We start from the raw sequence: 14890 nt of genomic DNA on the forward strand, positions 1-14890 counted from the left end.
CAGGCACGTCTTTCTTCTTGATCGCTCCGTAAATATTTCACCATAGTTCATTATACGCTTTTCCGCCTAGAGACTGTGTGAATTAGACAATTCTGTCAGAAGCCTCTTCTGTTTGCTTTCAAAAATCCAGCCCATTAGTCGTAGTGACTCGACGGGCCAATCCGCTCCGTCAACAAACAAGTTCAGATTGAAGGGCAAAATGAAAGCAAAGAGAGAAGTGATAGGGGTAGACAAAGTCTAAATCAACTTGGATGGGATTCAGAATTTGTTCAGGTTTGTTTAACTCCACAACCTGACAAGCCCACTACAAAACCGGTGGATATCAAAGACGCTCTTGTGGCAGTTTGAACAATCGCCAGGCCATTGTCAAAGCTCAATCAGTGAAAAAAGAAGGGACTTCTCTGCATTTCCCACTGGATTGCCAATAACCACGCTCGTCTTTTATTGACACTAAAATATTCTGGAACATGTACGCTCCCTTTTAGACTGACACTGCTGATGAATAATTCAACAGCACACGCCGCTCTCACTGAGACATCACTTCCACACCAATCAGCAATGGCTGGAGAAGACCGACAAGGACGATTAAAACGGACGACATGACACTTTACTCTGACAAACTACTATTTAATGTGTCTCTTGTGATTTACAATCACACTGTCAGTGCAGGAACCTGCTGGGCAGCGCACTTGTTCAAGAAACTACACCTGATGCCCGTATTCATTTAACTGTTAAGTTGACCGTGCACACTCGTTGCTGTTTAAGACCCTTTAACACGGATCACGGGACTAAATTACGGTTTTACAGCCAGGTTTAATGAATGGTCATTGATTTGTAGTTTGGCTCTGGATATCATAATGCTGTGAGGAGGTTATTCACTAAGATTTGTTTGAGCTGCGATGGCATCGTTTATTTGCATGAGCCATCTGCGTTGTGTTAGTTCCCGATTTGCTCAATAAACTTTGCAAATAAGGTAATGGTGCAAACATTTCCAGAAAATGTGTGGATCTGTGGAAATCTGATTTGCACAATGGAATTCCCAATTTGCTGGCCAATACATACAACTATAAATAAGGCTTTTGTAAATCCGGATCTGTCAAATGACAAAAGCACACTTACTGCACGTCTAGATATAGGCCTATATATCTAGGTACATATCTCTTAGAATGCTCTTCTACATAACTTAATGATAATCAACAGAAAATGTATACAAACATCTCTCATAAACAACAGGACTGTTACTGCCAATCACCAGCTGCTTTAAACGGCAACATAATACCACAAAATAATAACAATAGGCTGAAATCTCACTGAATGTTTTCATTGATATGAGCAGTTTGCAGGATGAGCGGCATCACCAGAGCTGTCAGGTGTAATCCAAATCCATTGTACAAAATATAATGGAACAATGTGCAATGGATTTGCAGAATGATCAAAATTAGCCTGAGATGTGTTCATTTGGAAATGACAAATGAGTCCAACCACAGTGGTGTGATCTACAAAAGAGGCTTACATTTTGGGGGGATTCCATGGGAGTCATTCTTCCCCAGTTTTTTTCGCAGGATAGGGACGGGAATTTTTTTGAAAAAAGAGTCTTTGTGGTGAAGAAAGATTCTTCAGGTTAAAAAAGGTAAGAAAGAGATGTTTCTGTAAATAACCTTTGACTGAATGGTTCTATGGTATCGCTGTGAGGAACCTTTTAAGCACCTTTATTTTAATGAGTATACAGTATGTGACACATTACTGCTCATCCTGAACACACCATACGCATTTCAACTTTACCTACAATATTATGCCACACTACTTTAAAGCTATATTATGGTGAAGGTAAATGGGTAAGAATTTGGAATTTTAGAATTGTTGTTCCAGGATTAGGAATGTTCTTAACTAATCAAAATCCGAGCATGCAGGCAAAATCTAGATTTCAGTAGAACATTCATTGGGAAATAAAGACAGATGGTACAGTAGCCTATATGACACTTACCGCACAGGTTTAGACGTTTGGGATCTAAACTTGCTGAACTCTCCTGGAGCTGTCCACTCGGAGCCTTGCTATATGACAACAAAGAACAGAGACCGAAATAAATATTTTATCAAGTCAGTGAAGAAAGGCTTAAGTAAATCTGTATTAGCATCCAAAAAGAAAACAGGACTTTCAGTTCCAATACTTTTACTTTGTGCTGTATATAACTGATCTCTATTGTCAGCGTTGTACAGTATATTAAGGTTACATTAATACTTACATTTAAATTTAGTCATTTAGAAGACGCTTTTATCCAAAGTGACTTAAAAATAGTTTAGGGAGTAATAAGCGATATTACATACAGTAGCAATAATACAATAGGTGCCAATACAAAGTTACTGAATTCAACAAAAGATAGACCACTACCTGTTGAGAGAAAGAGTGGGTTTTTGTTTTTCAGGTCATTGTGGCTCAAATCTCAAGTAGGAGAAAATTGATCTCTTGAAATCGTTTAAGCTTTTCAGGGAAATATAACTCCAAAAAGTTAACTAACAGGTCCACAAGCAAGACATTACACACTACAGCTACAATTTCATGTTCCATACACACCTGTCCAACATATACCAGCAGTCGGGCATTAAGCGGACTCTCATCTGAGCTTAGCCACAGTTCAGAGTTGTCATCTGATGCGATGGCAAATTGGAAATCGCCTAAAATAAATAATTCATAAATAAATATAAACTCATTACGTGCTTTACCTGTTCAGCTCGAAGCATACATAAAATGTTGTTTATCTGTCACATTGCTCATTTCTATACCATTTTTACCTCATGACTGTACCATTTGTTCTTCAAAGCTGCTTTGTAAGCTCTATAGAAATGAATTTGAATTGATTATCTCACACTATCGTCCAGCTCCGACAGCTTCATTATGGCTGTCTGTGCTTCAGTCCTCAAACTCACAATCGTTGTTAATTCTCTCATTGTCTTGCGAGTTTGTGTGCCACTGTCAAAAGTCTGACTCAGCAACTCTAGCTAATTACTAATGAAAACATTTCATAACTTTTCCCCACAAGCACAATTCCTCACAGCGGCCTTTTCTTATCGTGTTGAGGAGAGTGTGCACAATGTGCTGACTGCAGGAAACACAGTGAAATAACAGTTTCTGTGGGCTTCAGATGTCCTGTCAGCTACGGCAGTTTTCAGGTCTTTTGCAACCCACCCTGAAGAACACTTTGCACATGTCTGTGAACACACATTACAGCACAGCAAAAGTACAAAAATGAAAGAACCTTTTTGAATTTGATTAATAGTTACAAAAGTCTAAATCTTCTTTTATAAAACATGCAAAATCGTATTGAATGCATGTGTTTGCGACTCTAGATCTCCCTTATATACTGTAAATGTACCATTTGTGAACAACAGTAAGAAAGAAATGTATAGACGTTCCCAACATATTTGGGGGGAAAACACTGCATATAAATTCAAGCAAGCTATCAACAGTTAAACAGGCTGAAAATGATCTGGAGCTATTGGAGCTGCTATCCTTAAGGGACTCATGAATTCCAAGTTGTATCATAAAATGCCTCAGCTAAATATCTGGCCATCTGTTTGTATCCCCAAACTGAAGTTCAATCAGTAATGATGCCAAATAACGGAGTAAACCATCAACAAGGTGCATTGATAGAAGAAATTCCATATTTTAGAATTATGAGTCTCTGAATTATATAGAAGCGTCAATATGATGTATTTACTGCATTTGTTCACTTTGGGACAAGTGGTTTACAGTATTTAGTAAAAGAGTGAATTGCATCAATTTAAAACACTGTTTAATGGTCCCACAGGCCATATAAACACAGAGACTCGGAGCACAGAAAATTGCAAAAATGTGACGATTCATCCTACTTTAAAGGGATAGTTCACCCGAAAATGTGAGTTCTTTCATCATTTACTTATCCTCATGTCATTCCAAACCTGTATGTCTTTTCTTTTGTAGAACGCAGAACTAGATATTTTGAAAATGTTAGCAACCTGACATTGAACCCTATTGACTTACAAAATCACAGACATTTCTCAAAAAATCTTCTTTTGTCTTCCACAGAGGAGTCATACACAGGCTTTAAACTACTTGAAGGTGAAAAAATGCAAACAGAATTGTTCATATTGGATTAATCATGCCATTAAGTGTAAGTTAAAGGGGTTATATAGCGCGAACACATGTTTTTCTGTTCCTTTGGTGTATTATAAGTTGTATTAGACACGTGAAATTGTAAAATGTAAGTGTCGGAACAAAAGATGCATTCTATCCAAAAGTGAAACGCCTCGCGTAACCACACCCCAAAGAAACTACGTCATTTCGTGGTATGACTTTACTAAGACCGTCCAAATCTATACCCAAGTAAAGTGGGTGTACTTGTAAATCTCATTGTATCGTTGCCGCCGCAGCCATGTCGTGGAGATGCTGTGTGTTTCATTGTGAAAAGGAAGCCTCTTTGTTTGGCCTTCCAAAAGATGAGACAACTAAAAACGAATGGTTACATTTTATTTACAATACTGTTCCAGAACAGTACAATCCGAATATACAAGTGTGTGCAGCACATTTCACAGATGATTGCTTCATGAACCTTGGAGAGATCAAGGCCGGCTGTGCACGAAAGCTTTTGTTGAAATGTGGGGCAATTCCAACCATTACAACTTCGCAAGGGCAGTCTGGCGCTTCAGATTCGCAGCCTATAAGTATATTTTCATTGTAAAAGACTTGAAAGTTGAGTTTGTTGTGTGTTTGTAGCGCATTTTGTTTGTGATCTTCAAATGCAGACACGCGCCCAACGTGCAAAAAGAACAACATAAGTCCTAATAATCAGTAATTATGTTCCAACTAGAGGCAACAAATGTTGTGTTTATAATGGGGTTTATTGTCTTTGTGGAGTCGTGACGAGACATGACGTAACACTGGTTGATCACTAACGGCAAATCTTTATAATGTTGTATATAAAAGATATAACAGTTCCCTATAGTTAACTTTAGTTTTACTATTTAACATAATATATTTTTAAAAAACCTTACCAATCCTTAACATCCTGCTCAAGTCGCGCTGGCCTAAGTTGATGTTTCGCCTTGATCCTCTCCATTTTATGGATCAGATTCGGGTTTGAATTGATAAGGAAAGAACAGATGAAATTTTTCCCTGTCAGTCAATTGCTTGGAAACCTGATTTTCCCAATATGTAAGAGGCGTCACATTTCCCTCACACGCTTGCAGTTTTAGAACAATCACTACGCACTGGTTAACTGGCCAATCATAGCACACCTTCGTTTAAAATCCGCACGTTTCAGAGAGGCGGGACAAAGAGGAGATACAAACATGCACAGTATGTGAAAAATACAGTGTTTTTGAACCTTAAATCCTGTATACACATTGCATTACATCTAAAACAAACAAAAGTATTAATTTTAACCCTGACATTTGACCCCTTTAAGCAAGTCTGTGTTCATAATACTGACACTTATACCTTAAAAAATACACTGACCATCTTTATAAGGATGAATAAATCCAAAGATTCTAAGGCCATAGTTCTTCCATTTTGGAGCCACTGCAATTTTCTTCACTGTGGTCCTGGTCTGTGGGGAAGAATAAAAAAGCTTCTGTAGTGTCTATTTTTAAACACAAAGCAGAAACACTACAGTGATTCACAGAATTACACTTTCATTGAATAAATAAACTAATTCAGTACACGTTATAATGCAGAGGTGAAAACAGATGTTTCACTTTGATCTTCCTACTGAATATTTGGCCTGCTAATTGCATCCTTAGAAAAGGTTTGGGGAAGTTGTGAATTTTGTTGATAAAATATTGAAAAAGAAATATTCAAATATTCCGATGTCAAAAGCAGAATTTCCTTTAATGCCTAAGACAGTTCTCTGAATCTTACATGCGGGTAGAGAGGAAAATGATGATTCTTCCTGAGCTGGAAGATGGATGAGCCACACCAGTCTTCAAACACATGCAGATTGGCCTGACCTTTATACTGACAGAAAAAAGGAACAAAAGAGTGAGAGTCACTTTTTAAACAAACAGTAAAAGTAATAGAAATTAGATAAACAATTTCATGATTAATACATGTTTAATTAAATAAATAATATAATAAACCTTATTCTAATAAGTACGTCTTAAAATATAAAAAAATATTAAACGATAATAATATTAAACCATCTCAAAAATAAATACAATCTCAAATTAATCTGACAAAATAAAAATACTTTTTTTAACAAATACAATTTGTTGTCACACCCAGGTAAAATGAATAAAAAAGCAACATCACAAAGACAAAATGTTACAGCACTTAATTTCTCCATATAATCCATACAGTTCAGACATTTTAGTTTTGTCATTGCGAGTGATGTCATCATCCACTCAGTGAGCCAGATAACCCCCCTCCAATAAAAACAGCTAAACAGTATGAACTAGCAGGGCCATGCACCTAATAGGGGTATAACAATACATCGATATGGATAAATGCATCAATTGAATTTCTAACCATACGATGCATCGATGCCCTTATTTTGAAACTCTCCACGTACCCATAAGCACCCTGTTTAAGTGTATATGTTTTTTGTTGTAAATGTCCCATTCCAGACAGAGAATGTGAAGATTTCAAAGAGTTTAATTTAACATTAATCTTATATATTTTGGTTGCATTTTAAATATATAACTGCTTGTGTAAACTAGGCAAGTAATATCAAAATATTGATTATATTATACGAATCAAATCGCATCGGGATGAACTCCCCCATCCCTAGTCCTAAGCATTCTGCTTGTGTATAGTAATGATTCTGGAATACTGCAAATATTCCACATCTGTAGCATAGTAATGCAAAAGGGGATGTTGGAAAATCCGTCCCAGAATGTGTAATTTAACATGAGAAAAAATGCATGGCAACATAAATTGAAGGTCTATTTATAAAGTAGAGGTGGCTAAACCGACACTTCTCACCTTGGTGAGAATATGGCTCCAGGCCTTTACACAGGCCTAGATATGAACGGGCCAGTCAGATAATTAATAGCTGATACTAGATTTGTGAATATGCCAAAGGTGAGAGCGAAAAAATCGGTTTACGGCAAACAGCTAATGATAGTAAAAGAGGATTCATTTGTGGATGTGGACCAATGCAGTTAAATAAAATGTGAATTTATTGTGAACCCAAAATCCATTTCATATTATAACACCAGGACCCTGCTGATTCCAAAACATAATTTTATCATCTTTAACTGAAACCGTAGAGTGAGTGACTTTAATGACAATTATATGTTCTCCTAGGAACGAGAGAAACTAATTGTGTTTTGGTCGGATAAGATGGCTGCCACATTACGGTGCAGTTTGCAGACTTATTAAATGCCTAATCTTGACACTCCCAATGCTTTCAGAAATATTTTCAACTTTATGCTTACAATTTCACAACGAATTTATATGAGGTGGAATTTACCAGAAAATGTGCCTGCTGTGCGGCGAAGCAAACCTTCATGCACCCAATTCTCTCTCACACTTTATCTTCCTGTAATGTTTCTGGTGGTGACAGAGACGGGCATTACTCATCACGAGGTGAGCTCACATTAGATTGCTCTCGCCCTTCTGTCAGTCTCTTAGGCCTCTCCCCGGCCGCACAGGCGCATTTAAATTTAGCCTCTCTAATTGCAGCTGGTTTGGATGGTGGGATTGGCTTCACACCCACTATGTGAGTAGGTGGACAGGACGCAACTGAATGCTGAGCCATCTCGGGACGGTTACAGCTGTCAGAGGCATATGGGGCTGTGCCACTCTATTTCCATTGTGCATTTGCACATGGCAAACGTACTGCAGAGGGGACAGAACGCGATGTGTTCACAGGTGGCACAGTGGATTAAGGTCTGGGCTTTAAAAAAGTGCACTATGTACATTTTCACACCTGGGTAAACAAGGACGATTTGACAACATCTACATTATATGAATACCTGCAGTAACACAAATGCACTATAAAGTATATCATGTCCCACTACCATAATCCCCTGAGAAATGATAAAAAATCTAAACACTTTCATTGTTTATCAATAATAGACTTGTCACTATAATATAAATAAATACCTTTGAATGTTGTCTGACAAAATAAATAACATTCATCTTCCTCTTATCGCTTTATTATGAGCAGCTGCAATGCTTGATAAGAACACCTCCCTATGGTGCAGCACATGGAGTGTGAAGAAATGGCCAGAGAGCACATCTGCTTTGTCAGGGTCATCTCGCTGTGCTTCTAGCCCAAACCCTGATGATATATTTCCCGGCCCGGTTATTCCTACTGGCCACATAATGACATTCAATAACACAGTAAGGGGAGCACATAAATCAACTGATAAAAAACCCAGAGGTTATCTCAACACTGGGGTATTTTTTCTCTGCTGCGTATCATCACGGATACACATCGTACAAAGAATCGACACATTTCCAATGAGAGGGTGAAGGAACGAGGCAGTGCCATGTGTGATGTCTGCCCTCGATTTGATATTTGTGGAATCTGCTACTCTGAATCACTAACTCTCGTATTATATTTACCAGTAGGGTTTGCCACACCTGGCAACTCAGAATCGAACAAGGATCTCATTAGTCACAGAGTGCAGAGGAGGGGTCTTTGGGGCAACGCGCGGTCAGTAACCTTGTTTGATCCCTGTCTCTTCATCACACAATGTCTTGTCTCCTAGCCTGCGACAATGATGAGGTGGAGAGAGGAGGTGTGGACTGCCGGCTTATTGATCGGCACTAGTACAGAGGGGTCAGGTTCTGTGTTCCCACAGTATTTAGAAAAGAGCTACACAGCAATAGTCCCTGTAATATAGAATTTCCTAGATGCACAGCATTGTGTCTAAAAAATTTAAAGGGTCATAGAACCTTTGAATGTTTCTTTTAAATAGAGAAGTGCTTTATGGGGGTCCGTGTAACGCTTTACAATTCAATTTTCAGACCATACAATGCAAATGCAAAAATGAAAAAAATCTGTTTTTCATTTTTGGGTGTAACTTTGTCAATGGATTCTTGTCCTTTTTTTGTTTCACTTTTGCTAAATTGTGACTCAACAAATGATCATTTAAACGAATGAAAACTAACCAATTTACTATTTTGCTTCTTTTTTTAGGTCAAGGGGTGTGGACTGTCTGCAACTGTTTTACATTGCAGGGACGGTACAGGTTGATGGTCTCTGCTCCGCAAGTCTGCAGCTCTGGTGGTAATGGAGCTGCACCACCCTCATGCCCCAGTGTAAATCTCAAGTTTAAGTTTGAACAATTACACCGCAATCTACATAAAGAAATCCTTGTCTTTGCACAGCACCCAGCTGCACATTTACTGCTTCATAGCCACGTTTTAACTAAAATAGAAAAAAAATAAAGTGAAATCTGGCCCGTACTGCATCAGGAGTAGACTTTAAAGTTGATATTACGCAAGCATAATGTACGCCTCCTGTGTGCAATACCTGCCAGTTCACACAACGTGCTGTTCTCTTCGTCAGGTTTGCAGTCTAAAGTCAAAGGTTTTGTCAGCAATGGTGCACAAGTCATTGGATCATCTCTTTTTGTCTAAAATATGCATTTTATATAAAATAATCACGATTAAACATTTATATGGACATTTATATGTACATATATAAATGAATGTCTGCACTCGAATCCGAGGTAACGACTGACGTGCCCTTGAGCAAACCACCTTGATACCCACTGCACCCACTGTGTTCACTACTCACTGGATGTGTAAATGTTGAGGGCACAATTCGGGTCTCTGACAAATATAGGTAACTTTAACTTTCATAACCCATCATTCAGCTCTTGCCTGGTAAAAAAGAACCATGGTTTGGTTACAGTAATTGCAGCTACCATTGGAAATCCATGGATTTTCCTAACGGACACGCAAGCTCTTTACTCCTGAAGGATCAGATTTCACTTTTATTTTTTATTCTGTAGCTATTAAGCGTTGGTAATGAGCGGCTGCAGGGTGAACAGAAAGGAAACAGACGCACACAGACATGGATTTTATGTAGATTGCAATTTCTAGTGTAAATGATACACACCAAAAAAGGTATGTTAAACTTAAATTTGTAATGGGGGACGAAGGACTGTCGCTTCATAACCACCAGGGCAGACAACACCCCGGTGCAAATTTTACAGCCCACATCGCAAATAAAAAGACAAAAAGATGAAAATCGGTTAGTTTTTATTCGTTAAAGTGATCATTTGTTGATTCTCAATTTAGCATTTTTGCATTTGCATTGTATGGTCTGAAAATGGAATTGTGAAACGTTACACGGACCTATAGGTGTCACATGAGGAAAAATTGTATTTTCCTTTACTTTTTTTTATCTTTTTAAAAAGGCTAAGGTTTACTATAAAAATGAAAAATTGTTATATATGTAATAATTCTCTCTCTGGTCAGAAATTTAGAAAATGGTCACGTTATTTATATTTATGTCACAAAAAACATTATTACACATCAACCTCAGAATTGTAAAATATTTAGATGATTAATATTACAAAAACTTTGTAAGATATAATGGATTGTAAAATGTAGTAAAATTCTAAAAATTATTAAACGAGTTAAACATTATTTTTTATTTGATTATTACCCCAGATAACCAAAGCTTCTTAAAAAATACCAAAAACGCAACTTTTATTCCAAAATAATAGGAAAAGTAATGATGAGGCAACCAATGCTAAGCATAATGTTTATTATTCGTATAATATGGGAAGGCAGATATTTACTTATTTACTATATCTTGGCTCAGAAGAATCCACAGACTTCAGCTCTCATTGATAGGACCATGGAGAAAATAAGTTGAAGAGATAGTTCTCCCAAACATACAAATTCTGTCATCATTTACCCACCCTAAAGTTGTTTCAAACCTGTATAAATGTCATTGTTCTGCTGAACACAAAATAGATATATGGAAAAGTATTTGCAGCCAAACATTTCTAAGGTCACCATTGATGTCCATAATGGAAAAATTGCTTCATAAATTTCTTGGTTCTGATGAACAAAAGAACAGTTCTGGAGCACTTTTGACTACCGTTGCAAATTCTCCAACAATAATAGTCAATGGTGACCATAAACTGTTTGGTTACATGCATTCTTCTAAAGATCATTCTCTGTGTTCATCAGAACGAAGAAATGTATACAGACATGGAGCAACTCAAGGTAAATTATTACAGATTTATTTTTAGTAAACAGTCCCTTTAAATGATAAAATTATTAGAACATAAAAAACACAATATATACTTAATTATAAAAAAAAGAGATCAAAACCAAAATCACCAAATTCTTGAAAGGAAATTCAGTTGAATGTAATATTTTGCACTTATGTATAGCATGAGGCTTTAATGGGTATTAATTAAGTTACGGCCCTCTATCTTCAGAGTGCTAACGACTGATATTCAAACGGGTTTCTTATTCATTTATATTGTGGGGCTACAAAACTGGCTGGTTCATCATCTACAGCACTGCTTGTTGTTTTCTTGTCCTTTTGGCCACCTGTTCATATAATTTTAGCACGATTCCTGCAGGGATGCTGAGCTATGGGAGGATGTGACTCCCTAAGGAAATCACACACAATGAGAGTAAGTGAGAGTGAAAAAAAAGATTCACAGCAAAATGGCACAGTGTCAGTACAATTCTGGTGCCAGATTCAAGCTGTTTTAATAACGGAGAGCGGCAATGCACAGCACTGCAGATTATCCTACATAATTCTGCCTCATAGGAAAATAAAGTGTATATTTCTACACACAATAAAAGCACGTTTTACCTCTGGTTTCCATGGTAACCTAAGGAACTTCTGGCTGAGGAGTCTGCGCATCTCAGCGTTGGCACGGCTCTCCTGAGCAGACTCACGGAGCTCCTCCCCCTGTAACAACAGGAAGAATGAGTGTTTAGTGACCCTGTATACATAGAAGACTTCTAGACTTGTTCAACCAGCCAGTGGCAGGTGCTCTATAACGTTATAAACATGCAATTAAACTCTTTATTACAGCTTTTATCAAGATATTGAATCATTTATTGCACAATGCAAAAACTGAACAAATTCTACTCTCATACTTTACAAATTCATGCATCAGCCTTGAATTTGTTAACTGTGTTTAGTTTTGTTTATGAACTAATGGCTACACCATCACTGCTAATGCTTGAAATGTGTTTATTTATTTTAAGCAAATACCCATGGATGGCTGAACGTGTTTGTTTATTACACCTTTAAACAACATTTCTGTAGCTTAACTGGTAGATCAGTGCTAAGGTCATGGGTTTGATTTTCAGGTGCAAAGAAAACTGACAATGTAACTTGCTTTAACAAAGGCGTCTGCCAAAAACAATAAGTTCCCTAAAACACAATATTTTGTACAGATTCGCCTGAATGATGCTGATTATTCCGCTGCCTTTGAAAGCCTAAACTCATTTTTTTGTTAAATATATTTCTGTTGTCACATAAGCTGATGAGCACCAAATGAAGTATCTTTGAAATTATACAATAGAAACAAGAAGCAGATCTGTTTGAAGGCAATTTATTTAATATTAAAAGAAGACTAGAAGAAATTTTAAATAAAATATTGAGTCCCTTTGATGAAACCAAGACCTAGCCTACCTGCATTAAATAAAGTACCACATTATAATTCAAGACTCTTTTCACACTGAAGAAAAGTCCTGAAAATGTTCTAGAATTGTTCTTCTCAATTTAACTGTGTGTCTCTAACTTTCTTATTGATCTTAGAGTTATTTCTGGACTCAACAGTAATCGTGATGGTTTTTCGCACTCTTATCAGCAGTAATCCCCATCAGCCCTCGTAATCCACCACACATAACTGTGAAACAGTCACTATCAAAACCAATGACTGAGTCCAACACACAATGAATTAACTAATTTATAGACATTACATGAAATGTTTCCATTCAGCTAAGAGCCACTGCAAATCACATTTAAAGTCACTGGACGACTTCCAGACCCAATAAGAATAACACGCTTTCTTCAGAAGTGTTTCTTATGAATTAAGGTGTGATATAAAGGGACAAAAGCGGGAAAATGTTGAAAGGGATAATTTACCCCAAACTGAAAATTCTGTATTCATTTACTCACCTCCTGTTGTTCCAACCACTCAATGTCTTTCTTTCTTTTGTGGAATGCAAAATGCTGACTGTTCTCCATTCAATTTCATTGCATCTTATTTTTTGTAAGTGACTAAGGACGTCAGTTTATCTGTATATCAGAAGAATGTCATTTTGTAGGTCTTTTTGATACTTTTGAAGGTAAGTAAATCATGCTTTTTTTCAGTGAAGTATCTCCTTAAAACCTTTGCCTCTCTATCGCCATCTCTGTTTCAAAAATAAAATTGCAGGTTAGAGTTTAAGTAAGAAGAAAGTCTGAACACTATTTTTTTGTGTAACTTTGTTTATTTTTAACTTAAACTAACTAACTAAAGCCACGTCAGCTAAACAAATAATGAAGACAAGCCAAAAACCTCATTTATCACAATTAAAGGCTTTATATATTTTGGCTGAAGGTGTCCAACCAACTGCCCTCCCTGCTGTTCAATGTGTCCGGTGTTTGGTAGGTCTGACCCCGATGTGAGACTGAGGGCATGCCTCATAAATAAATGAGCATTGCATCTTCTCACCATGTTCTGACAAGACAGCAATGATAACCAGATGGCTTCCACCAACCCCTGGAAGCAGATCTTAGGACTCTCAGCAAGGTTAATTAATTCTCCTTATTTACATTAGCAAGGCAGGAAGGCGTGAGAAAAATGTGGCTAAGTGAGGTTGAGCTTTGACAGGCGATATGGCAGGGGACAGGGTAATCATCATCATAATTTTGTTTGCTGCAGAATATAAACAGAGATGTTCGCTCAGAAGAGATGATGGCTTTCAATTAACGTTTTCCCTGTCATTAATCCCGAGACATTGATGCAGAAGAATTTGAGTGTATTAGCGGGCGAGTCACCAGTCAGGAGGAAACAGTACTTTTACCAGCCACATGAAGTGAGGACTGAGATACAAAGGATAGAATCTGAAAGATGTAATGCTTTGAAAGATGGGCAGAGTCAGAAAACTCTCTGAAAGTCCTTTTCTAAAGTCCTGTGAGTAAACTTTGGCCAACTTTTCACAAACAAATGATTTTTAGAGAGATATTGAAAAAACTGGAGCAGACAGGGATAAAAACTAAACAGAAAAATAGAGTAAATACAAAAGGTCTGTAAATGGCCAGGATGGACATTTCTCTTATATATACTGTCACAAAACTATAAAATGGATAAAATGTTATGAGAAGCAATTTAATATATTCATCTTCTAAAAGAGGTGTTTCTGAGTTACTGGATGACAGCGTGTAAAACTACAAAAAATGTATAATTTAATAATGTTTTAAAAATATATAGTAACAAAATGTCCAGTTTTGAAGTCAGCTCCTCAGAAGGTTAACAGCAGTGAAACTATAATGACATACTGAGCAAGTTTGTGTCATGGTCCTCCCTCTTGTCATGATTTTTGAGTCTTGTGGCAGGCTCATGACACACCAATTGGTTTTATGTGGAGAAAGTGCTTGGCATTGTTTTGGTTTTGTAATGCCATGCTCTCTCTCCCGTGTGTCTACCCGTGGATTACCCTGTTCCCGTCGTTTGTTGGATGATCATTTACCTTGGACCTTGTTTTATTCCCCTCGAGGAAGTTTTTTAGTTTTGATTCTCGTTTTGTTTTATCTTGTTTTCCCCATTGTGGGTTTTTGTTTTGTTTAAATAAAGCTTTTGTGTACCCCTCCTATGCCTGCGCTTGGGTTCTGTCCCCAAACCGTGACAGTTTATATAGCTTTTTTCACAAATAAAGGAAGATTTTAGGCAATTCTTGAACAAAATACAAATCTAGTACCGGTAGGTGTGT

At 37.2% G+C, this 14890-nt stretch overlaps 1 protein-coding gene across 1 annotated transcript in view; it reads right to left on the minus strand.

Annotated features, from left to right (window-relative positions):
* The window catches only part of b4galnt4b (beta-1,4-N-acetyl-galactosaminyl transferase 4b), a 65896-nt gene that overhangs the window by 21660 nt on the left and 29346 nt on the right, over positions 1-14890 (minus strand). Inside the window, exons 4-8 of the mRNA XM_056755396.1 lie at positions 11775-11873; positions 5894-5989; positions 5492-5582; positions 2573-2673; positions 1985-2052 (exon numbers count right to left, since the gene is read on the minus strand). Coding sequence (XP_056611374.1) covers positions 1985-2052; positions 2573-2673; positions 5492-5582; positions 5894-5989; positions 11775-11873 — 455 coding nt within the window. The remainder of the gene's footprint in view (positions 1-1984; positions 2053-2572; positions 2674-5491; positions 5583-5893; positions 5990-11774; positions 11874-14890) is intronic.

This window comes from Triplophysa dalaica, chromosome 1 (assembly GCF_015846415.1).
Source record: "Triplophysa dalaica isolate WHDGS20190420 chromosome 1, ASM1584641v1, whole genome shotgun sequence".
NCBI lineage: Eukaryota > Metazoa > Chordata > Actinopteri > Cypriniformes > Nemacheilidae > Triplophysa > Triplophysa dalaica.